This window comes from Eriocheir sinensis, chromosome 12 (genome assembly GCF_024679095.1).
Source record: "Eriocheir sinensis breed Jianghai 21 chromosome 12, ASM2467909v1, whole genome shotgun sequence".
NCBI lineage: Eukaryota > Metazoa > Arthropoda > Malacostraca > Decapoda > Varunidae > Eriocheir > Eriocheir sinensis.
Window position 1 is genome coordinate 18,624,911 of NC_066520.1, and position 27,769 is coordinate 18,652,679.

The following is a 27,769-nucleotide window of genomic DNA, read 5'->3' on the forward strand; positions in this document are numbered from 1 at the left end:
TTTCTTTTACCGCTGAAAGTAGGAAAGTTAAGTCCAACATCTCCCCTCTCATTAGGTCGATCTTTTCCCTGTTCCTGCTCATTCCATACCCTCAGCCCCACAGTTCTCTTCGCCTCATGACCGCTCTCTCGCCCGTGACTCTTCTTTCTTCCGCAAGTTTCCATTCCTTGAGGTAAATGCGTGAATATATAAAGTCTAGCATCTTCCTTCATTACCTTGTTCCTTTTCCTGTTCCCGTTTATCCCATTTCCTCAGTCTCGCAATTCTCCTCGCTTCATGACATTTCGTTCCTCTGTACTTTCCATTCCCTTAGGTAAATGAATATCTAAAGTCTAGCATCTCCTTTCATTACCTCTTTCATTTCCCCGTTCCCGTTCATCCCATTTCCTCAACCTCATAATTTTCTTCGCCTATGACTCTTCGTTCCTCTGTATTTTCCATTCCTTGAGGTTGATGAGTAGTATATAAAGTCTAACGTCTCCCTTTAATACCTCGTTCTTTTCCCCGTCTCCAGCTGATTCCATTTCCTCATCCCCACAGTTTTCCTCGCATCCATGACCTCCATCTCGCCCTTGACTCCTCGTTCCTTCACACGCATCTATCCCTTGCGGTAACCGAGTACTGGAGGCGGCTACTCGTAACCATCACCCACTTAAACACTCTCATTACACCTCCCCTCGAGCCCCTCTGACCCTCCCTCCCTCCCTCCGCACACTCGCCTGGGTACTCATTCATATAAACAAAGGTTCCTCGTTGCGTGAAGTTTTGGTCCTGTGTTACGTAAAGCGGGTGGAGTGAACTGAACGTACTCTCCTCCCCCATCCCCTTCCCTCCCTTTTCCCGCCCCTCCAACCCTCCTGAACTGAGCGCCCTCCCCCTCCACCGTCCTTCCCGCCCGCAAACTTCCTCCTCCCCTTCCGCCGCGCCGTCACCGTGTCCTGGAGAAGTATATAAGGTCGTGACGAAGCTCCCCGGCCAGTATCGTCCTGACTCTCCATACTGAAGGGTGAGTCCGAGAGATAGACCGAGATATAGAGAACACACAGACAAACACACACACACAGAGAGACAGAGATACACACACAGAGACAGACAGAGATCAGCACATACAGACAGAGATAAACTCATAGACAGATAGACACACAGATGGAGAGACAGACAAACATAAAATAACAAAATTGAATATACTTTTTGGAACCTTTTCTGTTTTCTGTTTGTAATAGCGGTGTTTTGGAGGGTTTTTTTTTTCTATTTTCCTTTCCCTTTTAGCCTAACTCCTTTGCTGTGAAAAAATGACAAACAGACAGATAGAGAAAGAAGAAACACTATAACATCCAAGTCCTCTACATAACGTTAATGATACTTACAATAACACCATAACCCAAACTCCATAACCAACACAACACCTTCAAAGACATATATACATACCAGTTCTCACCACACACACACGTTTGCTCAATAAAACCACAACCAAAAGTCCATTACCAACACAACAACAAAGGAGACAGCTCAAGGCCACAAAAAAAGGAAACAATAATAATAAAAATAACGCCTCGAAAGATATAGATAAGTACACACCAGTTCACCATAACCAGACTCCAACACGAATACAACGCCTTAAAAACACACATAGATAAACACGTAACAGTTCTCACCACACATACGTTCCCTTCCTTCCAGTTTCAGCGGTGCATCCTTAGCGACGGACAACATGCAAGGTGGAAGAGGCGTAACCTTGGCCCTGGTGGCGGTTGGCGTGCTGGCCGCGACCACCTCGGCCCACATGCTCGGTCTGGGCTCCTGCAGGGAGTTCGAGGGCATGGCGAACTTCAAACCCGCTGACGTAAGTGTTTGGGGTGCTTGCATTTAGATTGACGCGTGCATGAAGGTATTGTAGGCGTCTTAGGGAGATGTATTGATGAAGAACATACAAGAGAAAGTAGATATTTTGAGGCTTCTCTGGAGTTTTTTTCTGCCTTAGTGGTATGTAAACAATGTATCTATTTATTTATATTTGTACCCTTTTATCCATCCGTTTGTTTGTTTGTTTGTATTGATTTTGTATAGCACATCAGAACGTAGATATATTTTTTTCTGGTAGTTTATTCTTCTTAAAATTATATATAAACTGTGTATCTAGGTATATTTTCTTTTCTATTTTATATCTATCTGTGTGTGTGTGTGTGTGTGTGTGTGTGTGTGTGTGTGTGTGTGTGTGTGTGTGTGTGTGTGTGTGTTTATCTTCGGCTATTTATTCCTGTCTGTTTATCTTTTGTCTGTCTCTGTGTGTGTTTATCTTCATCTGTGTCTGTTTGTTATCGCTGTCTCTCTGTCTGAGTGTGCCCCCCCCCCTCTTAGTAACCACCCGTCGTCGTTTGTTTCCTTCAGTTCAACGGGACCTGGTACGTGATCAAGAAGGTGGTGACGGGGAGCAAGTGCCTCTCGGTCAACTACAACGTGATGGGCAACGGCGAGAAGATCAGGGTCGAGGAGGTGCGCCGGCCGCCCTACACCGACATCGTCCCCGTGGACCTGGCTGTGACCAACGCCGGCGTCCTCAACCGCAAGAACTCTCCCTCCAAGTTCTCCGTCACGTGGTACAATGGTGAGGATGCAGGATTACCTTCTTTTGTACCAATGAACCACATCTCTCTTCTCTCCTCTCTTCTGGTCTCTCTTTCTCTCGGTCTCTTTTCTTTTGTAGGAGCGGCATCTAGCGGGCTTTTTTTTGTTGTTGCTGTTTTTTGTCCGTATTTTCAAACCCTACGAAGCTTTAGTAAGTCTATTTCAAAGGGCTCTCGCGGAAGTGGTCAAGGTTTCCATAGGTGGTGGTTTCATGGCCCTGGTGGTAGTTCTGCAAGGCTTCCGCGCGCTGTGAACAGGGAATACTCATGACGACCCAATGGACCTCCTCTCAGGCTTTAAGAAATAGTCGTAACAAGAAAAAGCGTTTGATGATACCGGTCTATGTTCTTTTCAGGGCTCAGGGTACGGCATGACACTTTTTACTGACACCATTTCCTCCGCAAGTGATCAGGAATGCAGTTAACTTTACTTTGCTCTCATCAGCACGTTAGGAATGATTGATGGCTCCCTGGGAAAGACGGGTTACGCAGCTGTGCCTTGGATGGAAAAGTCGGGGGAGGAAGGAAGGGAGAGATGTGAGCTAGAAATATGATCAGGCCGAGAGAAAGAGATAAACACAGACGGACAGAAAGACAGATAAACACATCGACGGACAGGTAGACAGATAAATACACAAAAACACAGGTAAACAGAGAGATAAACAGACATACGGACAGATAAAAAATACAAAATTGATGATGCTTATGGTAACAATAACATATGAGTGGCCTTTTCTTCTACACAAATAAACACAGACAGAGACAGATAAAAGAGACAGAGAGAAAGAGAGGGACATAGACAGATAAATAGATACAGATAGAAACAGACACTCACAAACACACACATACAAAAAAAAAAAAATATCGAAATTGATGCTTACGAAAAACACATCTGAGTATCCGCGGGCCTTCTCATTTTGTTTGAGTTTTTTTTTCGTTTTCATTCATTTTATTCCTTGAGCTGCTTCCTTAACTCTTCCTCCTCCTCCTCCTCCCAGGCATCATGCCCGTGACCGGCACCTACATCATCGTGGACACCGACTACACAACCTACGCCATCGACTACGAATGCCAGGAAATCCTCTCCTTCCTCAAGCGGCAGTCGGCGACCATTCTCAGCAGGAAGCCGACCATGGACGAGGCGAAAATCAATGAGGTAAGTTAGGCAGTCAGGGAGTTAGGTAGTTCGTTGAGTTATTTCGTCAGGATGTTAGTTCGTAAGGTAAGTAAATTTGGTCCATATTATTAAACATTTCGTCGCTCGAGCACACACACACACACACACACACACACACACACACACACACACACACACACACACACACACACACACACACACACTTGACAAGGCTTTCGCGGGAGTTGTGTGTCTTTCCACAGGTAGTTTTCTGACCCTGGTGGTAGTTTGGCAAGGCTTCTTTACTATGAACGTGAAAAAACACTCATGAGAACGCATTTAACCTCTTATGTAGCCTTTGGAAATGATTGATATGAGTCGGAAGCGTCTAAGAAAAAGTAGCATCGTTAGTTAAGAAGTAAGGCTTTCCAACCTCACACTTGACTTACCAAAGGTCTAGGAACTCACTTCCAGTCCATCCTCGCCCAACCTCTAACCCACAACTTCCCTCCCAAAGCTCGTGAATAAGGTGAGCAGCAACTTCGACATCCCGAAAGGCCGCATGAACAGAATCGACCAAGAAAACTGCATCGATCTTGAGGCCAACGACTTCAACTTGGTGATCGACGAGCAGGGTTTCAAGAGCGCCCTGGAAAGCTATAAGGAACTGGAGACTCTGGCCGACACCGAGGGAGTCGCCGAGCTTGTAAAGTCCGGGTCTGCTGAGAAGGGAGCTGGTCAGGGATCTGGTTAGTGGATGCGTGTGTTTGTGCGTGAGAGACAGACAGCACCACATACCCGACCTGTCGTACCTATATAAATAACGAGATGCTATTCAAGTTGTTGGTAGAACCGTTGATTACTTGTGTTTTTTATGATAGTTATGGGTCAGAAAGCGGAGAATACAACGTGCTGAGTAGGATAAAATGGTAACGCTGGTGAGAGTAGAAACTTAGGGTCGTATTATAAGACATTTCGCCTTCCAAGAACCAAGAACACATATATGACAAGGCTTTCGTAAGAGCTGTGGGCATTTCCAGTACGAGTTTTATAACCCTGGTGGTAGTTTGACCCTTCTTCTGTACCGTGAACCTAAAGAAACACTCATTAGAACACGACTGACCCCCTCTTTGGCCTTTAAAAATAGCTGATGTGAGAAGCGAAGGGGTCTTATAATACCGACCTTAAAATTGCATCGTCTTCGTGTCCACCGCGAGAACGTTGTAATGGGTGTGATGTTCTGAAGACGTTGCAACCTTACCAACCCCACCACCATCACCGCCGCCACAATCATCGGCAACCATGTGGGATCCAACACCCTTATCACCGCCCTCAACTTTTTTTTTTTCGGCTAAGGTACTCAAACATCATCCACACTCCAAATAAAGCTTGTTTGTTCTATACGTGTTTGTTTGTTGCTGTTTTCCGTGTGCATGACAGAAGGGAGAGGGAGAGAAAGAAAGTAAGAAGCGCGCAGGAAGATGTACCCAATCAAGAATCAAGGGTCGTATCCATTTTTGAGAAGACACTTGAAGAATATCTGGTCGCTCTGACTCATAAGGAAGCAAAAGACAGATAGTGATGGTGATAATGTTGATGGGTGAGAAAATGCTAGACTGAGGATGAAAAATATGCTCCCTCTCTTTTGTTTAAGATAAGATACTCACTTTGAATACGAAATACGACTTGAAATTTGTTTTGGCATTGAGCTCATCCATACGCTAAGAATACATATTTTGCTTTAAAGATACTAAAAATCTACATTATTCACAATATCATCCCAGTCATTACCTTTATACAATTTACTAGGTTATATTTATTTACACAGTTAAGTCCTCAGATGGTTGTACAATTTTATACAATTTAACTTTTATTATCCTTTTCTTATTTACCATCAGTGTCATTATTGCTATTATCAGTTCTAGCAGTCTTTTGTTTCTTCGCAGTCGTCAGCCCAAAATCAGTTGTCAGTCCCAATGTTGACAGATTGTCGTACTCAGCCGCTTATATTTCCCGACTTCCTACCCTAAAACTGTCTTCTGGGCTCCAGTAACGAAACTCATTTATAGTTATCGTTAAAAGAGTTAGATCCTGATGCTTCTTGGCAATAGTTAGGCGTCGGAAACCGGTAAATACTATGCTCCGAGTACGACAATCTGGCAACGGTGGTCAGTCCTGAGGTCCTATTCTCAAACACACACATTTGACAAGGCTTTCATAAGGGTTGTAGTCATTCTCAGGGGTAGTTTTCTGGCCCTAGTGGTAGTTTGCTTATTCTTCCGTGCCATGAAAGTAAGAAAACACTCATTAGACTTCGCTTAACCTCCTTTTCGGACTTTGGAAATTGTTGCTGTGAGGCGGAAGTGTCTGAGAATACCAATCCTTTTTTCACGTGCTTTTTTTGCCCGTAGTTCATTCATCACTTGCAGGGGAAGGAAGATGGTTGTCGGTAGTAATAACAAGTGGTTAGATGAAGTTTATTTGACACACAGAAAACGTTACACTTACGAAACCAACGCTATATGATGCTAATGGGCCGGGAGTGTGAGGGGTCCCAGTGTTGCCATAACCCTTCTCTTCATTATCTCTATTTTAACCCGTTCTATGCAACACCAGGCTTTGTTTATGGCCTGGCTACATTGATTCACTAGTTTTCCATGTTTTCCTGTGTTGCTGATGTTGTGTTGCGTTAATTTGAGGGTTAGATAAGGAAAAATTTGATAACAAACCCGCGTGTGTTCCGGATAAACGCATAGAAGCTCCTGCTGGGGATCTAGGCCGTGGGGAAACTAGGTGAGCAGCTACATTGCAACACCCTATGATACCTCTACCTATTTTATTATGAAAGGGAGTCGGCGTCCTTCCAGAGTGTTTCATGGCGTCTTTCATCAACCTGGTCTTAGTTAACAGGGGGTGACTTGTAAGGCACTGGGTAGCTACATTGCAACACCCCTACGTCCCATTTCCTATTATACCTCTGTTACCCATTTTATTATGAAAGGGAGTCGGCGTCCTTCCAGAGTGTTTCATAGTGTCTTTCATCAACCTGGTCTTAGTTAACAGCGTATTCCAGAGTCCCGAGTATCTAATCCATTCTCAGCCTCCTCAACAACAGACGCCCATTGCCAACTGGAGGCGTAACCCACACAGCGGAGTTTACCCTTAAGACACAGCTCACCAGAAAACGAAGACTCACGTAAATCTCAGGGGAAACTCAAGCTAATGTTACTGTATCTTTGTATTCTGTTGAGCAAAGTTTGAAACACCGAAAATAAAGAATATGAACTAAACTGCTGATGGGTGTTAATACAGTGGAGGCTGTTGTATGGTTCTGAAAGTGGTTAGGCAGTAGGAGATGGTGGAGTTACGGAAGGAGAATGTGGTAGTCATGTTCTGTGTTATTTGCGATGGTTACGAGGAAGGAAGCGGCTGAAAGAGGGAAAGAAAGTGCGCTAAAGTCAGGTTCTGTGGTGTTTGTGATGGCTATGTAGCGGGAGGCGGATGAGAGAGGGAAGGAAAGTGCGCTAAAGTCAAGTTCTGTGCTGTTTGTGATTGCTACGAGGAAGGAAGCGGCTGAAAGAGGGAAGTCAAGTGCGCTAAAGTCAGGTTCTGTGGTGTTTGTGATGGCTTTGAAGTGGGAGGCGGGTGAGAGAGGGAAGGAGAGTGCGCTAAAGTCAGATTTTGTGCCCTTTGTGGAAGCTGGGAAGAGGAAATCGTTTGTGAGAGGGAAGGAGAGAGTGGTGGCGTTAGGTTCTTCGTTTGCGTTGGTTGGGAAGATCGAGGAGGTTGGGCAAGGGGAGTCATGTTATGTGCTGTTTGTCACGGGTAAGAAGAGGGAGGCGGTTGTGCAAAGGAAGAAGAGTTTGTTAAAGTCATATTTTGTTCCTCTTGTGACACCTGGGAAGAGAGAGACAGGTGAGAGGGAGAACAAGAGTGTGTTGCAGGCAGATTCCGTGTCGACTTGGGTGACTGGGAAGAAGGAGGAGGTGGAGCAAGGGAAGAAGAGTTTGTTAAAGTCAAATTTTGTGCCTCTTTTGACACCTGGGAAGAGAGAGACAGGTGAGAGGGAGAACTAGAGTGTGTTGCAGGCAGATTCCGTGTTGACTTGGGTGACTGGGAAGGAGGAGGAGATTGGACAAGGGAAAAAGAGTTTGTTAAAGTCAGATTCTGTTCCTCTTGTGATACCTGGGAAGAGAGAGATGGGTGAGAGGGAGAACTAGAATGTTGAAGTCAGATTATGTGTCCATTGAGAAGACTGAGAAGGAGGCGATTGAGCGAAAGAAGAAGAATTTGTCAAAGTCATGTTCGTCTGGGTTGGCTGAGGAGACTGAGGAGGTTGGGCTAACGAAGGAGAGTGTGGTAAAGTCAAGTTCTGTGCATTTTGTGGTAGCTTGGAAGAAGGAGGAGGTTGTGAGAGGGAAGGAGCCTATGTTAAAGTCATGTTCTGCTGGGTGGGAATGAGAAGCTGTGACGCAGGATCAGACGTCGCGTTCTGGTGGGCGGCGATCCAGTCCCTCCAGTGTGGCACGGAGGTGTAAACAGCAGGCACCCCGAAGTGGCCGCACCCCACGCCCCAGGACACCATCCCCGCCACCACGCCCTCGCACACCAGAGGCCCTCCAGAGTCACCCTGAGGAAAGGGGGAAAAAAGCGGCTGAGTCATCGGCACCTCAGTTCGCCCATTTGAAAAGACTATTATAAGTTACTGGGATTTTCTAGGACTGTTTTATGATCCCAGTGATAGTATTACACGACTTCTGCACCTTGAGCGGGAAAATCACCCATGAAAACCATTTTAACCCGTCCGCTGCGATTGGCACTGATTAACCTGGTAACATAATAGTCCCAGGTCTTTCTCTGCCTCTGTGGTAGATATTGGTATGTTTCCCATGTGGTATTGGTATGTTGGATATCCCCTCCCAAGATGCAGAACTTTACATTTTCTTCATTGAATTGTAGCAGTCATTTTTTGTTCCATTCCTGTAGCTTGGTGATATCTTCTTGTAGGAAATCTGTAGTCAAGGGGTTAAGCTTCTCTGTGCCCTTGGTAAATAGTCTTAAGCGGAGCCTGATACGTTTAAGAATATTGGAGACTTGATAGTGATAGGTTTAGGGTCGTTTCATTGAGGGTCATTGAGAAAGTAGACTAACAACTCCCCCTCCACCCACTCCGTCCCTCACACACTCTACAGCCCCTATCCTTTAACCATCCTCCAACACCTTCACCTTGGCAAGAATATTGGAGACTTGATAGTGATAGGTTTAGGGTCGTTTCATTCAGGGTCACTGAGAAAGTAGACTAACTGAACTGTCCCTCCACCCACCCACCCTCACACACTCTGCAGCTCTTATCCGTTAACCATCCTCCAATGCCTTCACCTTGGCCAATCTCCTTAATTCCTGCCCTTGACACTATTCCTCATTACTGTCACCGCTTCACTTCGCTATCCCTCACGCCTCCGTCCGTATACGTGACCGAGCTTAGCGCCGGGCCTTGGACTCTTCCCAGGGCTCGTTGAGGAAGCATTGATAAAGATGCACCGTCAAGCAAATTCTCTCTTCGCTCCTAATTCGCATTCAGCCATAAGAGGATGACTATAAAATTCAGAGCGGCAATGATTTAGGATTTACTGATATTACTATTCACTTTATCTCTGTATTTGTTTGCTCTGTGTCTTTTACTCACTAGAACTTATGCATTTTGATATACTGATTGTGCTTTTGGTTCACATTCTCTTCAATTACTTTTTCATCAGGGCTGTTTATTGGTTTTCTTGTTTTTGTGGCGCTCCGTAACCATTCTTTCTTTCCTCTGATCTTTCCTAACGTGTCCTCCTTTTCCTGTTAACATTTATGTATTGTCTAGTCCTTGTTTAGAATCGTCGCCGTCACTCCCTGTTCTCAGCTTTGACTCACCTCGCACGTGTCATGAACTCCGTCGCCGCCCGCGCAGATCACCGACTCGTCTACGATGGCTGTGGGGCGGTGGGTCACGATGGTCTCCCGGCACCGGCTCCTCTTAACCACCGTCAGATCGGCCGTCAGGAGCACAGGGGACACCTCGCCGAACTGTGGACGAGGCGGGGCTTGGATAGGGTTCGTGAGGGGTGGGTGATGATGGTGGTGATGGTGATGGTGGTGGTGGTGGTGGTGACGGTGTGTGATTCCTGCCAGTCATTTTTGCTGTCAGTCGCATATTGTTGGTTAATATTACTGTTGGTTTAATGTCATGGATGATTTAATGTGATTTGTGGTGAGTTATTTTGCTTTTGTGTGTGTGGGGGGAGAGGAGGAGTTATGAGTGTGCGTGTGTGTGTGTGCGTGTGTGGTAAGCTTAATCCCTCGTAACCCAAACACACACACACACACACACACATACACACACACACACACACACACACACACACACATACACACACATATACCTCCGCAGTGGTGCCCCAGCCCGCCGCGGTGCAGACAGTCCCATCCACGGGCTCCTCATCTGCCAGGGGCGCCGTCTTGAGGGACCCCGCCAACACGAAGGGCTCCAGGACCTATAGGGAAGAAAATTAAACCGTAATATTAGAGTAGAGCCAAGGACCCGATGAAACTTAGCACGTAGATTACATATCGGAGCAGTGATTAGCGGACTTTTTATTTATCCTCTTATTTATTTATTTATTTATTACTGCTATGTGTTTATTTTTTAGCCTCTTCCTTTACTGTAAAAAAATGTTGAATTGGAGCTCCCTTCCTCTATATAGAAGCTTGATTTAGTGTGTATTTTTTTCTTTTCCTTTTTGGTGCTCATCTTTTTTAACGTATATATAGAGAAAAGGATTGAGTGCACGTGTTCGGCATAAGAAACGTAGTGTAAGAGAGTGGAAACAACAAACTAATGCAACTTAGGCTCATAAACGATATATAAACGATAATTGGATCTCTCTTCCTCTCTACAGAAGCGTGATTTATTTTATTTTTTATTTTATTTATTTATTTATTTTTTATTTGTTTATTTATTTATTGATTTTGCTCGTTAGTCAACATCCTTTATTTTTGAGCGTGTATGGAAAACAATGTGACGCGTGTTTCCTTGTGTTGCGTCATGATTTCCTCTTTGGTCTACTACATCCTTTTAGTGTATATCGAAAACAATGCGAGGCGTGTTTCCTTGTGTTGCGTGCACGGCGTTGCGTCACGATCGGCGTTGCTAAGAGTGATGGATTCTGACCCGATGTGTCGCGTATTTTTGGATGAAAGACCGACACACGAGGTGGAGTTTTGGGAACTGATGAAAGACTTTGGTCGGGGGTGTTATCGCAGGAAAGGGGGCGACCAAAACGACTTTACTTCATTGTTTACGGGGCACAGAAAGCTTGTAAGGCACTGGTATGTAGGTGTTATGTATAAGGTGGAGTTTGTGAGACCTATGAAGAGGGTTGGTCGGGGACGTTATCACAATGAAGGGGGCGACCAAAACGACTTTACTTCATTGTTTACGGGGCACAGAAAGCTTGTAAGGCACTGGTATGTAGGTGTTATGTATAAGGCGGAGTTTGGGAGACCTATGAAGAGGGTTGGTCGGGGACGTTATCACAATGAAGGGGGCGACCAAAACGACTTTACTTCATTGTTTAAAGGGCACAGAAAGCTTGTAAGGCACTGGTATGTAGGTGTTATGTATAAGGTCGAGTTTGGGAGACCTATGAAGAGGGTTGGTCGGAGACGTTATCACAATGAAGGGGGCGACCAAAACGACTTTACTTCATTGTTTACGGGGCACAGAAAGCTTGTAAGGCACTGGTATGTAGGTGTTATGTATAGGGCGGAGTTTGGGAGACCTATGAAGATGTTTTGTCGAGGACGTTGTCGCTAGGAAGAGGGCAACCATTACTACTTTACTTCATTGTTTTAAGTCACGTAAAGCTTGTATATAAGGCACTGGTATATCGGTATTATGTATTATGTCTATATTGGCGGCAATGTTAGCTAGTAAATTCCTCACGCTGTCTCCACACTCCCCTCATCCATACTTTGTTTCATGGGAGCAGTGAGTAGCGGACCTTTTTCTTCCCATTTATTTTTCCCCTTCTGCTGATTAATTTACCGTGATTAAAAAAGAGAGAACATTCTGATCTGACCTAAAGATTATGACACGTAACTAAGCAATTACACCGTTCTGTCAACACGTTTCACTATACATAACACCTACATACCAGTGTCTTACAAGCTCCTTCTGTGTCCTATGTTCTGTGTCAGCGTTCAAGTCTGCCAGTGCAAGTATGAGTTTTTTTTTACGTAATTCAAATTTATCACGTAGCTGCCAGTGACAAGTTATATTTTCAGCTGTCAAGTGGATGCATCAAATCTTTTTACAGGCCTGCGAAAATACCAGAGCAATCAAACCATGAGATGCAGAGGTTGGTTATCTTGGCGGTATTTGGGGCCGTGGAATGCTGGTGAACAATAACTTTGCCTTTTGTTGAGTTATCGTTGAGTTTGGGATGACGTGTGTGTCTGGAGAGTCTGACGTCACCGTTTTTATATTTGCAAAGTCGTGTGATTATTGATGTTAAGATGAAGACGTTTTGTATATATTTTCAACGCTTTAAAGTTCACAACGTTATTATTTTTCTATCTCCAAAGTCGTGTGATTTTTTATGTTAAGATGAAGACGTTTTGTATATATTTTCAACGCTTTAGAGTTCACAACGTCATTATTTTTCTATCTCCAAAGTCGTGTGATTATTGATGCTAAAACGAAGACGGTTTAGTTTTGTTTTGTTTTCAACCATTTCGATCCATAACGTCTTTCTTTTTTTCATTTCCAGCCTCGGGGAGGAATGATGTCGCCTCCACCAAGAGCTTCATCCATCAGCATCTCAGATAAGGTAAATAAGCTTTCTCTTACTTTTTAGAAGATAATTTGAATCGTTTCTCCCAAAGTCAATTTTTTAGCGACCATTCTGTAACTTATCCGAAAAAGGGAGAGCAATATAAACAGTCCTCCTATATACAACATCATAGCGACCATTCTTTAACTTATAATCCTCCCATATACAACATCATAGCGACCATTCTTTAACTTATCCGAAAAAGGGAGACCAATATAAACAGTCCTCCAATATACAACATCATAGCGACCATTCTTTAACTTATCCGAAAAAGGGAGACCAATATAAACAGTCCTCCTATATACAACATCATAGCGACCATTCTTTAACTTATCCGAAAAAGGGAGACCAATATAAACAGTCCTCCCATATACAACATCATAGCGACCATTCTTTAACTTATCCGAAAAAGGGAGACCAATATAAACAATCCTCCCATATACAACATCATAGCGACCATTCTTTAACTTATCCGAAAAAGGGAGACCAATATAAACAGTCCTCCCATATACAACATCATAGCGACCATTCTTTAACTTATCCGAAAAAGGGAGACCAATATAAACAGTCCTCCCATATACAACATCACAGCGACCATTCTTTAACTTATCCGAAAAAGGGAGACCAATATAAACAGTCCTCCAATATACAACATCATAGCGACCATTCTTTAACTTATCCGAAAAAGGGAGACCAATATAAACAGTCCTCCCATATACAACATCATAGCGACCATTCTTTAACTTACCCGAAAAAGGGAGACCAATATAAACAGTCCTCCCATATACAACATCACAGCGACCATTCTTTAACTTATCCGAAAAAGGGGGACCATTATAAACAGTCCTCCCATATACAACATCATAGCGACCATTCTTTAACTTATCCGAAAAAGGGAGACCAATATAAACAGTCCTCCCATATACAACATCATAGCGACCATTCTTTAACTTATCCGAAAAAGGGAGACCAATATAAACAGTCCTCCCATATACAACATCATAGCGACCATTCTTTGACTTATTCGCAAGAGGGAGACCAATATAAACAGTCCTCCCATATACAACATCACAGCGACCATTCTTTGACTTATTCGCAAGAGGGAGACCCAGTAGAAGATAATATTAACTCATTCCTCCCATATTCTACCTCAAAACGATCATTCATTAACTTATACGCGAGAGGGAGAAGAGAACTTAAAACATGTCTATCCAAATATGACCTCTCTATTGGCCACTCGTCTCTACTTTCTTTTACAGGAGTAGTGCTAACGTTTTTTTTTTTTTTTTTTTTTTTTCTCTCTCTCTCTCTCTCTCTCTCTCTCTCTCTCTCTCTCTCTCTCTCTCTCTCTCTCTCTCTCTCTCTCTCTCTCTCTCTCTCTCTCTCTCTCTCTCTCTCTCTCTCTCTCTCTCTCTCTCTCTCTCTCTCTCTCTCTCTTCTTCCTCCCTCTCCCACTCTCGCCTTTAGCGTATGGAGATAAAAGAGAGTGTATGCATGTGTTCGGCATAAGAAACCATTATGTAAGAGAGTCGAAACAGCAAACCAATGTAACTTAAACGATATATAAACGATCATTGGAGTTGCTTCCTTTACTGTCACACAAACTAACACCCTCGATCCGGCCGGTACGTTCTCATACAGTCATCCGTAGTACTGAGGGCGCTAACAAAGGGAGGACGAAGACTCAGCGGGGAGCCTCGTAAGGAATCCCGAAAAGATCGCTGTCAAGTGGAAAATTACCTCCAGAATAGCGAGGTCCGCCGCCAACTTGGGGTCTCCTTGGAAGTGGTTATGCGTCCACATCGCCTCCACCACACGTGTCTGAGGGGGAGGGATTGGGCGATTGGGGTGTTGGGAGGCGGCAGGCAGGCACAAAGACAGGCACGGTAAGAAAAAGTGAAAAAAGGAAGAAAAAGGTCAAAGAAAAACATGTTATCGTACGGTCTATAGCATGCAAACACACACACACACACACACACACACACACACACACACATACACACCTAGTTTAGTTTAAGTTTATTGTAATTTCATTTGACATACAAAGATTTAAATGGCATCATCTTTAATACAACACAACAAAACGTAGCTCCTATTCAACATAAAAGATATTAATGATCAGTAATTTTCCTTCCAATCAAACACACACACACACACACACACACACACACACACACCTGCTCTTCGCCCTCCTCCGTCACAAAGTCGTGCTCCCCCGCCACCGCCGTGATGTCCTGGGGCTGCTGGACGTCATCGAGGCAGTGCGCGGCGGTCAGGACCCTCTGGACGTCCAGCAGGATACCGCCACACACGAAGGTCACGTTGGGCTGGACGGGAGGGAAGGGGGAGGCGAGGGTGAGGGAGGGGCGAAGGGGGAGGAAGGATGAAAGAAGGGAGAGAACAAACAGAGAAGCAGAGGAATTAGGGGAGAGGGAAGGGGAACAAAGGAGGGAGAGAAAGAGGGGATGGAGGATGGAATGTAGGCGATGGGGAGGGAAGGGGCAAAAAGGAAACAGAGGAAGGATAAAGAGGGGACGAAGGAAGGGGTGGAAACGAGGGAAGGGAGGACATGGAAACAGAGGTAGGAACGGAGGGAGGCGAGGTTGAGGGAAGGATAAGGAGGAGACACAAAGGGAAGGAAAGATGATAGAGAGGGAAATGGAGGAAGGAAAGAAGCGGGAGTGAGGGAGGAGCAAAAATGGAATGGAAGGAGGGAAAGATACACAAAGATGAATATAGGAGAGAGAGAAAACGAAAAAGTGTTAACAAGAAGGACAAAAGGGGAAGGGAAGAGAAGAGTGGGAAGGTAGGAGAGACTGCAACCTTCAGAGAGAAAGAGAGAGTCAGACAAAGAGGGATCGGGAAAAAAATTGACTCGATAATCGGACATAATGCGCCATGATCTCCCAGTCTACTTCGGACCAGTGACCTTGACCAAGCCAGGCGTTTTAGTGGCCCGCATCGCCGAGCAGGAAAGGTTCGGGGACTTGAGAATGTGGGTCATTGCCGTATCGATACTACTTAAGGGATCAGCAGGGAGAAGAAGGGAGAGGAAAAAGATAAAAAACATAAGTACATAAGGAGTCGAAGAAAAAATTTGGATCAGAACGAGGAGGAGGAGGAGGAGAAGGGGTTAACGAGGAACTAGATGAATCCGCAGCAGGAGGAGGAGGAGCAGAAGTTAACGAGGATGAAAACTGATGGATTAGCAGGTAGAAGAGAAGGAGGAGTGATTAACGAGAAAGAAACTTGATTGATAAGCAGGAGGAGGAGTTAACGAAGAAGACACTCAATTGATAAGCAGAAGGAGGAGGAGGCTTAGGGGAGATTAACGAAGAAGAAACGATGGATCAGCAGGAGGAGGAGGAGAAGGAGGAAGGGTTAATGAAGAGGGAATTAGAATGATCACGAGGTAGAGGAGGAAGAGGAGGAGTCAAACTAAGAAGATACAGGAGGAGGAGGAGGAGGAGGAAGGGTTAATAAAGAGGAAACTAGACTGAACAGGAGGTAGAGGAGGAAGAGGAGTCAAACGAAGAACAAACAGGAGGAGGAGGAGGAAGAAGAGGAAGGGTTAATAAAGAGGAAACTAGACTGAACAGGAGGTAGAGGAGGTAGAGGAGGAGGAGGAGGAGGTGTCAAAAGAAGAAGAAACAGAGTCGGGTATACGTGCCTTTCCCACCCTGAGGAACACCAAAAACGGGAACTGCAGCGGTGTGGCCTCAGTCCCGCTCAAGATCCGGCCTCGCGGCGCCCCTCGCAGCGCGCTCCCTCCGCACACACTCACCACTCCTGCGGCAGAGGGAGGAAAGCCTGAAGTCATGCAATCAGCTGTTTTCAAGGCTATGCTCGTCACTGTCCGTTTTACTTATCGCTTCAACAATTCACTGGCGATCAAAATTATTGCCATTATATTCCATTTTGAAGCATTTTAAGAGCTAGATATTTTTTCTTTGGTTTGTAGGTGAGAGACAGCTTAAAACAGGTCATACAATCAGTGGTTTTCAAGGTTACTGTATTCACGTAAATCACTGCCGTGTTTTTTTTTTCCGGTCCATTATATTACATTTTGAAGCTAGAATTTTTTTGTTTATGCTAATGAGACAGACTAAAACGAGCCATGCAGTCAGGTGTGTTTCAAGGTTATCCACGTAAATCACTGCCTTTTTTTTTACTGGTCCATTATATTACATTTTGAAGCCAGATCTTTTTTTTGTTTATGCTAATGATGAGACAAATTACAACGAGTCATGCAGTCAGGTGTGTTTCAAGGTTATCCACTTAATTAAGTCACTGTCGGTTTTACTTCTCGTTTTAACCAATTCACTGCCGATTAGAGTTATTGCCATCGTATCTCTTTTTGAAGCGTCCTTAGGTGTGTTAATACTCTATACAGCACATCGAAAGGCTTTGCTTAATATAGACAACACTACCGAAGACAAGATTTATGTATAGGTGTGACAGTCCTCCATACAAGACATAGGTTTTCCTTAATATAAATACTTCTGATCGTCACCACACAGCCATGCATTTTAACATAGATTTTTATGAATAGGGGAATCAGTCCTCCATACAACATATAATTTTCCTTAATATAAACAGAGCTAAACGTCACTGCACACACACAGACGCATTTTATCACAGATTTTTTATGTGTAAGGGAAATTAGTCCTCCATGCAACACATAATTTTCCTTAATATAAACACTACCAAACGTCACTGCACAGCCACGTATTTTAACACAATTTATTATGTTTAGGGGAATCAATCCGCCATTTAACACGTAAGTTTTGCTCAGTATAACCACTCCTGATCGTCACTGCACACCCACACACACACACACACACACCGGCAAGCACAAGCGTTCTCAGCATGGCACTGAACGCACAGGTGATCAGCTCTCTCCTATATTCAGCAGGCGTAGCGATGAGGGTGGGCCGGCGGAGGCGAGGGAGGGAAAAGGGGAGCCGGGAAGCGGGGAGGCGGGGTTCAAGGGAGTGACTTGGAGAAGGAGGCGGCGGCGGCGGCGGGGCGAGTGAAGGGCCAGTCTCTTTGTCTTAAGTGAAAGTGTGTTTGATCATTGGTAAATAAATCAAAAATACTCTCGCTCTTAACTCCCATGGATTTATGCTGTAATTTCCTTCACGGCGGTAAGTTAAAATGTCTCCACGTCAGCCTGTGTCTCCTCGGTCCGTATGACGCTCACGTAGCTGATGTAAAGAAAAAAAAGAAAGAGGGAAAACAATGACCAGCTCAGTCACAAGGGCGTTTTGGGATGCTCTGCAGGCGGGGTTGGGATGAGCCGGCATGAGGGGGAAATTGAGGGGGAGAAGAGTTGTTTTGGGTGAGGTAGTGCAGGCGTGGGGGTGAGGGATGAGGGATGTAGGCGTGGGGATATGCAGGGTGATGGGGTGCAGGCGTGGGGGTATGGAGGGGTGATGGGGTGCAGGCGTGGGGGTGAGGGGTCAGTGGTGCAGGCGTTGGGGTATGGAGGGTGATGGGGTGCAGGCGTGGGGGTGAGGGGTGAGGGGTGCAGGAGGGCAGATGCATCCTTGAGGCCGGCAATCCCCAACACGGCTTTTTTTTTCAGTGATCTGCATTGCATGGCGGCAGTCAAGGTAAAGAGCGCTACGCAAGGCAGTTTCACGCCACCCGCATCGCGCAGGCGGGCATGATGTCACTATAAATCCAGAGGGGGAGAAGTAGGGGGTAACAGGAGAGAGAGAGAGAGAGAGAGAGAGAGAGAGAGAGAGAGAGAGAGAGAATTAAAATCATTTATCGTATCATAATGTAATTTATTTTTCGGTTTTGCAAAAGCAGTAGAATGATAAATAATCAAGAACTAAAGTAAAGACCTAAACTAAAGTAAAGCTGTATAGATTTGCACCCACGAACAATCCAAACAGCGGGCATATTTTCAAAACTGAACTTCCAGCACATGACATTCTAGCCCTTCTGTCGCTATGTATCGTGACGTCACACAAGGATGCGCATAACGGACTAATTTCGGTACTACGCCCCCCACCCCCCCACCCCCAGCGTGAAACTACCTTGCGTATCCATTTACCTTGGACGGCAGTTTCGATACGCAACATTTTCTCCCGATCTCTCCAGTACAACATCGGTAACTGCGGAAATTAGTGGTCCGGGAGGTACGTGAGGTAAATGTTTTGTCATTGTCAAAACATTTATCCAAGATCGCCAGTTGTTTGACAGTCAGTTTCCTACGGGGCCGAGGACGAGTTGTTTCATTCCCAGACGCGCGAGCGGGAGCCTGAGGCGCCTACCGTGTTAGCTTTAACGAGATAAGCGTGTTGGCTTCGAGGTCAGGCCCAGAAGGGATATGGGCGGGCAGCGGCGGGGCACCTGCAGTCCTGTGGCGGCGGGCCCTGAGGCAGGAGAAGTGGCATTCACTGCGGCACGTGTCCCTCCCTCCCCACACGCCCACCAACCACCAGTGTTCATGTATTCGCTCGTGATACTCTCGCCTGAAAACATGAGTCTCACGCTACACGATCTAAGGACATGACGATTGCGAGAAAAGTCATCAAGATACCTTCTGTAAAGTGTGCATTCGTTCCCACAGCCTATACAGCCGTTACAAGGGTTCCTATAGCAATAAGATAAGAGTGTTCCATCAAGCCCCGAAGTGCCAGCCAGCCATGGGTGTCGTGGCCCGCGGGAGAGTCGCCAGGTCGCCCCCGTCGCCGTGGTGGCCACTCTTCAAGCGCTACAACGAGTCCACTCTCCTCGTGCCGCCGGGACTCAAGGAGCACAACCTCAGTGAGTCACGCACATGTCCACTGCTAGTCAGGAGGCGCTTCAAATAATGAGTGCTTTTTGCTCCTCCTCCTGCTACCTCTACTACCTCTATTTTTGCCGTCCCTTGCTCCTGTTTACCCTACTTCCCCAGGGTTCCTCAGAGCTGTTTACCATAAGAAAAGACGAGTCTGTAATCATGGAATCCGCAGTTTATTAAAGTCAGAGCTGTTTACATTAGGAAAGAACGAGTCTGCTACCATGGAATTCTCAGTGTATCAACGTTTCTCACAGGCGTTGACGTCTTACTTTAACAGAGATTCTAATGACCGTGGAATTAAACGAGTCTTATCTTGGAAGCCTTAGTGTATCATAGTTTCTCATCGTCATTCACGGCATAACTTAATGAGAGATATTTTAAGAACATTAGAATTGTAAAACAGTATATAGTCATTAGTGAGTCATGCACGACAATCCATTTAGTTTCCAGGCTTCCTTTGAGATTTATTCACGGGTTACGTTCAGAAAGTTTTATTTGAACCTAACTAAATTTACATTGCTTGAAACATACGACAGTTACGAACTATGAGTGTGCCAAATTCATATTGTTTAGGATCTATGGGTTTCTTGTGGCGTTTAGTTATGAAAATCTGCCCTTAAGGTATTTCCCTATGTGGACAATCCCATTTCTTCGATAATTTCAAACTACCTATGCGCTAACTTTACATTGCTTTATACATACGACAGCTACGAATTATGAGTATGCCAAATTCATAATACTTTGGACCTCTTCCCATTTAGTTAGGCAGTGATTACCTATCCATAAAGCATTCCGTATTTTTTTTACAACAAAGGAGACAGCTCAAGGGCACAAAGAGAGGAAACAATAATAAAAAAAAAACAGTCCGCTACTCGCTGCTCCTAAAAAGAATCCAAAGAGGTGGCCGAAAGAGGGGTCAATTTCGGGAGGAGAGGTGTCCCGTATGTGGACAATCCCATTTATTCGACAGTTACGAACTATTCATACACTAAATATACATAGCTTTATACATACGACAGCTACGAACTATGATTTATGGTTCAATGTAGTACAGAAAAAGGGTCAAACTACCACCAGGGTCATAAAACTACTCCTGGAAATGCCCACAACTCCTACGAAAGCCTTGTCAAATTTGTGTTCTTGGGGGACGAAATGTTTTAAAATACGACCCTCAGTGTGTCTCGTAGCGTTGTCAGGAGGCGTAGCGGGCGAGTCATTAATGGGTCGTATTACAAGACAGTTCGTCGCCCAAGAACACATATTTGACAAGGCTTTCGTAGGAGTTGTGGGCATTTCCAGGGGTAGTTTTATGACCCTGGTGGTAGTTTGAACCTTTCTCCGTACCGTGAACCTAAAGAAACACTCATTAAAACGCGACTGGCCCCCTCTTTGACCTTTAGAAATAGCTGATGTGAGAAGCCAAAGTGTCTTATAATATCGACCATTGTGTGCGTGTGTGTGTTTGCCGCCAGCCGTTGCCGGGGTCGCTGCCGATGAGTACCTCTGCTGCGTGGTCACCGAGGGGCCTTGGACGATCTTCTTCTGCATCCTCTCCTCCGTGTTGTTCCTCTCCCTCGCCGTCCTCAAGTACCTCAGGTGAGATGCAGGTGGTTAGGGTGATTGGAGGATAGAAAGAGGTAGATAGATAGATGGATAGATAGTTAAATAGACAGACTGATTGATTGATTGAATGATAGATAGATAGATAGACATTGATTAAGACAGACAGGTAAATTATAGAATGCAGCTAGACTAGTAATAGGTCAATAGATGAATGAATAGACAGACAGATAGATAGATAGGTAGAAAGATAGATAGATAGATTGAGACAGACTGGTAGATTGTAGAATACAGATAGACTAGTAGATAAGTCAGTAGATGAATGGATAGACAGACAGACAGATAGATAGATCGACGAATAAATAGATAAATAAGTTAAGTTTGAGATGGATAAAGTAAATACCGATATAAAATGATTGACTTTTAGCACACACACACACACACACACACACACACACACACACACACACACACACACACACACACACACACACACACTTGTTAGCAGTCACTCACCCACCTGTTGCCCCGCCAGGAAGGATGCCAGAAACCCCAACACGATCAGGAAGAACTGGGACAGGATCTCGAAGGTCATGTACGGTGAGTGTTAACCTTCCTTCGTGTCCCTCCGTCTGTGTGTGTGTGTGTTTTGTGTATGCCTGGTCAACACACACACACACACACACACACACACACACACACACACACACACACGCACGCACGGTTAAATCATATGTTGGTATTTTTTTTGGTTCATGTGAATTGCCTCTAGTGTTTGAAAGTGTTAGTTTCAGTTCTTTTTTTTTATTCTTTTTTTTTTTAGTGTGGGACGATCTGGGGATTGGAAAATAGGTCTGGTATCTTGTTCCTACTGGCCTGGTCTGGTCTGGTCTGGACGTGAAGATAGAAGAGAGGAGGAAGAGGAGGAGGAGAAGGAGGAGGAGGAGGAGGAGGATAGTGGATAGAGAAAAGAAATTGGTGTGTCTCAGTCCTGTATTCTCAGACGCTATCGGCTTTTGTAACACCTAGTTTCAAAGGCCACTAAGGAGATTACCGTTTACCGTTTACCGTTGATGAGGTTTTAGGCCCCGCCCCGTCGTAGGATTAGTGAATAAGCGAGTCTTCAGTGCTTTCTTGAAGGTTGCCAGATTGCCACTATTCTTAACATCCTTGGGTAACTCAATATTATCTTCATGTATTCTCTGTATCCTGTCCTCAATGCTTAGTTAACGAGGAAAAAAAACATGTGCATCTCCTATCTCTATAAAGTACATCTCTTCTTCTCTTGCTTTCATCTTTACATTTTCTGCCTCTTTCTCTACTCAGCTTTTTCTCTCATTTCTCCTCTCGCAGCAACGTCATTCTGTTTCCCTCCTCTTCTCCAGCATCTCTCCCTCTATCTCCGTCCCTCACCCTCTCCCTCTCCCTCTCCTCAGTGCCGTTTTAGCTGACACGTACATTGCTTAACTATCTTCTTCACTCTCGAGAGGGGTGAAAAATTGGGTATCTTTTATCACTACAAATGTACATCTTTCCTCTTCTCGTGTCTGCAGCTTTCCATTTTCCTCCCCGTTCTTTCCTCATTGCTTTCTCTCCTCCTCTTCTTGCTTTTTTACTCGTGGCATCATCATCTTCCTGTTTTCCTTTGCCAGTCTCTTTCTCTTCCTTTCACTACAAATGTACATCTTTCCTCTTCTTGTGTCTGCATCTTTCCATTTTTCTCCTCGTTCTTTCCTCATTGCTTTCTCTCCTCCTCTTCTTGCTTTTTTACTCGCGGCATCATCATCTTCCCGTTTTCCTTTGCCAGTATCTCTCTTCCTTTCCCTCTCCCTCTCTCTCTCTCTACACGTGTCGTTTGCATTGGGAGAGGGAGGGAGAGGGAAGAGGAGGGTGTGGAGGGCCGCGGTGGTCTGGTCCCGTCCCTGAGGCAACCCACCCACCTACCGGTCTTGAGTCATGGCTTTATCAGTGATGTAATGCCGTCTCGTAATATCCTTGTATCATAACGCCTTCGCCGCCGCCGCCACCACCACCACTACTACTACTCCTGCTGCTACTACTACTGCTACTACTACTACTACTATTATAACTATTACCACTGCCACCATTTTTATTACATTACTGCAAACATTATTATCTTCTAATTGTATCATCACTTTTATTTATTGATGTCAAGGCCCTAAATGTTGTTATTGATGGTAGCTACTCTTTCTTGCTCTTTTTTTCTCTTTGTTTGTTTGCTTGTTTGTTTGTTTTGGTTCACGATAAGCTGAGTATGTTTGTTGTCGTAGTAGTTGTAGCTGTTGTTGTTGTTGCTGTTGTTATTGTTTTTGTCGTGTTTACCATTCTCTCTCTCTCTCTCTCTCTCTCTCTCTCTCTCTCTCTCTCTCTCTCTCTCTCTCTCTCTCTCTCTCTCTCTCTCTCTCTCTCTCTCTCTCTCTCTCTCTCTCTCTCTCTCTCTCTCTCTCTCTCTCTCAACACCCCCTCCTCACCCCACTCCACCCTCTAACCGCGCAACTCTACCATTCCTCCTACCACGCAGCCCTTTTTCCCTCCTTTCCCCTCCGTCTTCCTTTTCCCCTCGCGACCCTCTCCCCTTCCCCTCACTTTCCCTGCCTCCCTGACCCAACCCTCCTCTCCCCTGCCTCCCTACACCGTGTTCCCCGCTAGCAGCCTCAGTCGCGTGGTTCTCCTCCTCGCGCTAACCTCCCTCTACACACCGTTCCCTTACCATCGCCCCCGCCGCACCCACCACCACGATCTCGAAGTCACGGAGAGAGCGAGTTCAGAGCTCCCGGATGTTGTTGACTTTAGTACGCCGTGTGAGTCCTCCGAAGTGCTCCTGAGGTTATTGAAAGTTGAAGGACAGTTGGCGAAGAGTACTTGCCTGGTGTTTGGGTTGTGATATCATTGCGGTGTGACTGGTTTTGCTCTCTCGATTTCCACTTCGTCTGTATATGTTTTCCTCTGCTTACGACCGGAATGCGTTCAAGAGGAGGGTATCAAAACACCTCTCCACTCCAAATTGACCTCGCTCTTGACCTTCTCCACCCCGTCTGTATATCGTCACCTACGTAAACAAACCGCCCAAGCCACTATTTTCTACTCTTCACGAAATCAGAAAAGAACTGTGATTATCTCATTTGGCTTAAGATTTAGACAGAAATGAAAAGGTCAGTTCTAGAGCACTTAAACACTGAATGACGAAGGGAACTATGCAGAAATGGGCGTCACATGTTGAAAAATTGATGTAGACAAAAACCCGGAAATCGCTGAATAATAACTTAGGCGATTATTTTATGAGGGTGACGATATGTTTCCTTCTGCTTACGACCTGAGCGCATTCAAGAGGAGAGTATCAGGACACCTCTTCACCCGAAATTCACCTCGCTTTTGGCCTCTCGTTCTTGTTTCTTTTGTTGGAACAGCATATAGCGGATCTTTTGTATTGATTTTGTTTTTTGTCTCCCTTGCTGTAAAAAAATAAGACTTGTTTAATATAGATGATTGCAACAAATGATAGAAGTTAGCAATATAATTTGATTGTACAACATTTGATATGACTAATGATACTGTAACAAATAATAATCATACAAATACAACTTAACAACACAACTGGTATGAATTTAGGCGGGCATTGCATTACTCTTGTCTTCACTTTTTTCTTGGGAAGGAAGTGAACGATAAAATAAAAATAAAAGAAGAGAAAAGGAGGAGGAAGAGGAGAAAAGAGGAACAGGAGGAGTAACTAGGGGCAACTCTTGAAACGTTTGAGATATTTGTTAATGATCATAGTTATATATACAACAGTTTTCTCGCAGTGATGTTAGTGGATTCGAGATATTTTTAAATTTTTGCTATATTTTCTCCTTTATTCTTTTCTCTTTTCTTTCTTTCCAGTCATCTGTCTCTTTCAATAACTCCTCTTTTTTTTTCAACCTTCATTCATTCAGTTCTTGTTCACTTCTCTTCTCCGTACCTTCCTTCTTTTCCTTTCTTTCTACGTTTTTCTCCTTTTTTTTCTTTCACTAATCCTTTCAAACCTTCATTTATTCTTCATATACTTCAATTCATCCTTTTTTCACTTCTCTTCTCCTTCCTCCCTTCCTTTTTTTTCCCCTCTTCGCTTGTCTCTTTCTCTCCTTCTTCCATCCATCTCGTCACTCTTAGGTAAACGTTGCCATCAGTTAAGTTTAAAAAAGTGTTACTCGCCTTGTGTTGTTTGTGTTACTTACGTTCATATCTTCATTTACCTTCTCATCCTTCATCTCAGCTCCTCCCTCCTCTTCCTCCATCTCCTTCTCCTATTCCTTATTTTCTTTCTACTGGTTCTGCTCTTCTTCGTGTTCCTCCTCCTCCTTTTCCTCCATTTCCTTCTCCTATTCCTGTTCATGTCTCCTCCTCCTCCTCTTCCTTCATCTCCCTCTCCATATTTTATGTCTACTGTTTCTGGTCTTCTTCGTGTTCCTCCTCCTCCTCCTATTCCTGTTCCTGTCTCCTCCTCCTCCTCTTCTCATTTTCTTTCTTTATCACATACATTATCGTATATTTTTCCTTTTACTCGCATATTTAGTGTTCATCAAATTTCATGGAGTGGCGTTAGCGAAGAGTGTGAGAGGCGGAAGAGAAAGAGAGGAAAAGCGAAAAAGAAAGATGGGTGAGGAAAAGGAGGAGGAATAGGAGAGAAGAGGGAAAGATAGAACGAGATGGAGGAGGAGGAGGAGAATGGAGAGATGATGGTGGTGGTGGCGAAGAAAATAAAGAGAAAGACGAAGAAGAAGCAGAAGAAAAACGAAGAAATAAGAGGCTGAAGAAAATGAAAAAAAATCAGAAACTCTATAGCCTCCTCCTCCTCCTCCTCCTCCTCCTCCTCCTCTCCCTCTTCCTCCTCCTCCTCCTCCTCTCTCTTTTCTTGCTATCCATCGCATACCGTATAGTTAATAGAATCGGAGAGAAGAGGAAAAAAGAATAGAACAAGAAGAAAGAGGAGAAGGAGGAGGAGGAGGATTAGGAAATGGCAGTGAAGAATGTAAAGAAAAAAAAAAGATCTAGAAAAAAAACTCAGAAAAAAACGAACCCAAAAAATGAACTATTCTGAAAGAGGGAAAAAAAGTGAGATGAATATAATAGGAGACACATTTTGGTACCTTCTCGCTCGGTTACGTTGCCTCCTCCTCTCCTCGTCTGCCGGCCGTCGTAGCGCCATGTCCTAGATACAAACGGGGGAGTGTTCGTGTTACCCTCCACCGCCTCGTCCCCACCGCCAGCTGTTTAAGTTTATTCTAAGCTCGGCCTCCTTAGTAAACACAAGCTCTGCCCCGCGAGGTTGAATATACTACTATTGCTATTGCTACGACCACGACGACTGCAACAATAACTACTACTACTACTACTGCTACTACTACTACTACTACTACTACTACTACTACTGCTATTATTGTTAATGCTACACCCATTACATACATCGACAACATCAACATTTACTACTACTACTACTACGACTACTACTACTATTACGACTACTACTACTACTACTACTACTACTACTACTACTACTACTACTACTACTGCTACTAACTGACTGACTGACTGACCAAGGAGACTGTCGTGTATTCGTCAGCGGAAAGAAGTGCAAGAAGATATGAGAGGAAGAGGAGGAGGAGAGAAAGATTAAGAGGAGGAGGAAGAAGAAAGAAGAAAAAAAGAAAAAAAAGAAGAATCAGAACACAAACAAAAGATGAGCAGGAAAAGCAGATGGACAAAAGATTAAAATAAACAGTAAAAACAAAAAAGAAACAAGAAAAGAAACAAAAAAAGAAAAAAATAAGACCAAAAGAAGAAGAAAGAACAGTAAGAAAATAAACTTGGAGAACACGGAAGAGCAGGCAACGTGAAGTATTTTGTCTTACGATGATAATGATAATGATGATGACGATGATGCCTTAGTTATCAGATCTCTTCCCGTCCTGAGCTGCACAGCAAATTACAAGAGAGAAAAAAAAAAAGACACTTGTTGCAGGAACGTTAAATTTGGTCCTTAAAATTCGTACCTTAAAAGAAAGAGGAAGAGGAAGAGGAGGAAAATATGAAAGAGGAGGAGAAGGAGGGGAAGGTGAAGAGAAGGAGGAGAAGGAGGAGGTGGAGAGGAGGAAGAGGAGAAGGAGGATTGCATAAGACTTCCCCTCACTTCCTTCCTCCTTCCCTCCCTCCCTTCCTCCTTCCTTTCCTTCCTCCTTCCCGCCCTTCCTCCTTCACTCCCTTCCTCTCTCTCTTATCTGTGTTCTCTTTTCATCTTTTTTTTTCTTTCATGGCGTCGTGAGTGTGAGTCTCGCAAAATTGTGTTGGTGGCGGACGCTCAACTGACGGAACGCTTAGTTGATTAAAACATTCCCTTTCTTCCGTCTCCTCGTTCACCTCCGCCCCTCCCCCCTTCCTCCAGGCGGTCTCTCTCTCTCTCTCTCTCTCGATAACCCTATTTCAATGATTTTTTTTTCTTTTTTGTCTTTTTTTGTCATTTTTTTACGCTCTATTATATTTATTTTTTCAGTTATTTCTTTATCTTCTTTGACCTTATTCTTATTATTTTTCTTTCTCCCTTTGTTTTATTCTTTTATTCTTTCTTTTAGTCTCTTTCTCTCTCACAACCAAGATAAAGAAAGCAAACGAAAACGATCAAGCAAAGAGGATTGGGAACATGCTTTAGTGGGATCCGATCTTATGCTGGTTGCGCTCAAGAGGAAAGCCTTCGGTCCGTACTCTCATACGCTTCCATCCCTCACCTCAACCATTTCCAAAG

The 27,769-nt window shown here is 44.4% G+C and overlaps 4 protein-coding genes across 9 annotated transcripts in view; 3 read left to right on the forward strand and 1 right to left on the reverse strand.

The window, feature by feature from the left end:
- Window positions 1–724, forward strand: part of LOC126997542 (bromodomain-containing protein 4-like) — a 64,623-nt gene extending 63,899 nt beyond the window's left edge. Inside the window, exon 9 of the mRNA XM_050858700.1 lies at window positions 541–724. Coding sequence (XP_050714657.1) covers window positions 541–558 — 18 coding nt within the window. The 3' untranslated portion in view covers window positions 559–724. The remainder of the gene's footprint in view (window positions 1–540) is intronic.
- A 142-nt stretch (window positions 725–866) lies between these two features.
- Window positions 867–5,144, forward strand: LOC126997549 (apolipoprotein D-like). The gene is made up of 5 exons (XM_050858714.1): window positions 867–1,006; window positions 1,681–1,843; window positions 2,389–2,605; window positions 3,623–3,780; window positions 4,259–5,144. Exons 2-5 carry the CDS (start codon window positions 1,712–1,714, stop codon window positions 4,493–4,495), a joined length of 744 nt encoding a protein of 247 aa, XP_050714671.1. The 5' UTR covers window positions 867–1,006; window positions 1,681–1,711; the 3' UTR covers window positions 4,496–5,144.
- Window positions 5,145–6,204: 1,060 nt separating this feature from the next.
- On the reverse strand, window positions 6,205–17,782 carry LOC126997548 (trypsin-1-like). Of its 3 annotated transcripts, none has more exons than XR_007752186.1 (8): window positions 17,464–17,782; window positions 16,288–16,406; window positions 14,795–14,944; window positions 14,358–14,438; window positions 10,167–10,277; window positions 9,658–9,810; window positions 7,783–8,371; window positions 6,205–7,638 (listed from the first exon to the last, which is right to left on the reverse strand). XR_007752186.1 is itself a non-coding variant. In XM_050858713.1 (7 exons), exons 1-7 carry the CDS (start codon window positions 17,486–17,488, stop codon window positions 8,168–8,170), a joined length of 843 nt encoding a protein of 280 aa, XP_050714670.1. In that variant the 5' UTR covers window positions 17,489–17,782; the 3' UTR covers window positions 6,205–8,167. The 3 variants fall into 3 exon arrangements, 1 of the variants encoding a protein (XP_050714670.1); XR_007752187.1 differs by having other exon boundaries at window positions 6,205–6,634; window positions 6,788–8,371; XM_050858713.1 differs by having other exon boundaries at window positions 6,205–8,371.
- A 1,174-nt stretch (window positions 17,783–18,956) lies between these two features.
- Window positions 18,957–27,769, forward strand: part of LOC126997545 (receptor-type tyrosine-protein phosphatase kappa-like) — a 72,255-nt gene continuing 63,442 nt past the window's right edge. For 2 of the 4 annotated variants that reach the window (XM_050858706.1, XM_050858709.1), the window contains exons 1-3: window positions 18,957–19,397; window positions 20,886–21,009; window positions 21,509–21,573. In XM_050858706.1, coding sequence (XP_050714663.1) covers window positions 19,277–19,397; window positions 20,886–21,009; window positions 21,509–21,573 — 310 coding nt within the window. In that variant the 5' untranslated portion in view covers window positions 18,957–19,276. The remainder of the gene's footprint in view (window positions 19,398–20,885; window positions 21,010–21,508; window positions 21,574–27,769) is intronic. The other 2 variants (XM_050858705.1, XM_050858707.1) reach the window with 2 other exon arrangements.

Bases quoted from the DNA above. Each gene is read 5' to 3' on its own strand.
- LOC126997548 (XM_050858713.1), bottom strand. From the start codon at position 17,488: ATGCTGAGAACGCTTGTGCTTGCCG. The intron at 14,945-16,287 runs GCACGTATACCC...CCTCCCGTCCAG, and splicing joins TGTTCCTCAGGGTGGGAAAG to CCCAACGTGACCTTCGTGTG. The intron at 14,439-14,794 runs GTGTGTGTGTGT...CCTCCCCCTCAG, and splicing joins CGGAGGAGGGCGAAGAGCAG to ACACGTGTGGTGGAGGCGAT.
- LOC126997549 (XM_050858714.1), top strand. From the start codon at position 1,712: ATGCAAGGTGGAAGAGGCGTAACCTTGGCCCTGGTGGCGGTTGGCGTG. The intron at 1,844-2,388 runs GTAAGTGTTTGG...TGTTTCCTTCAG, and splicing joins CGAACTTCAAACCCGCTGAC to TTCAACGGGACCTGGTACGT. The intron at 2,606-3,622 runs GTGAGGATGCAG...TCCTCCTCCCAG, and splicing joins CTCCGTCACGTGGTACAATG to GCATCATGCCCGTGACCGGC.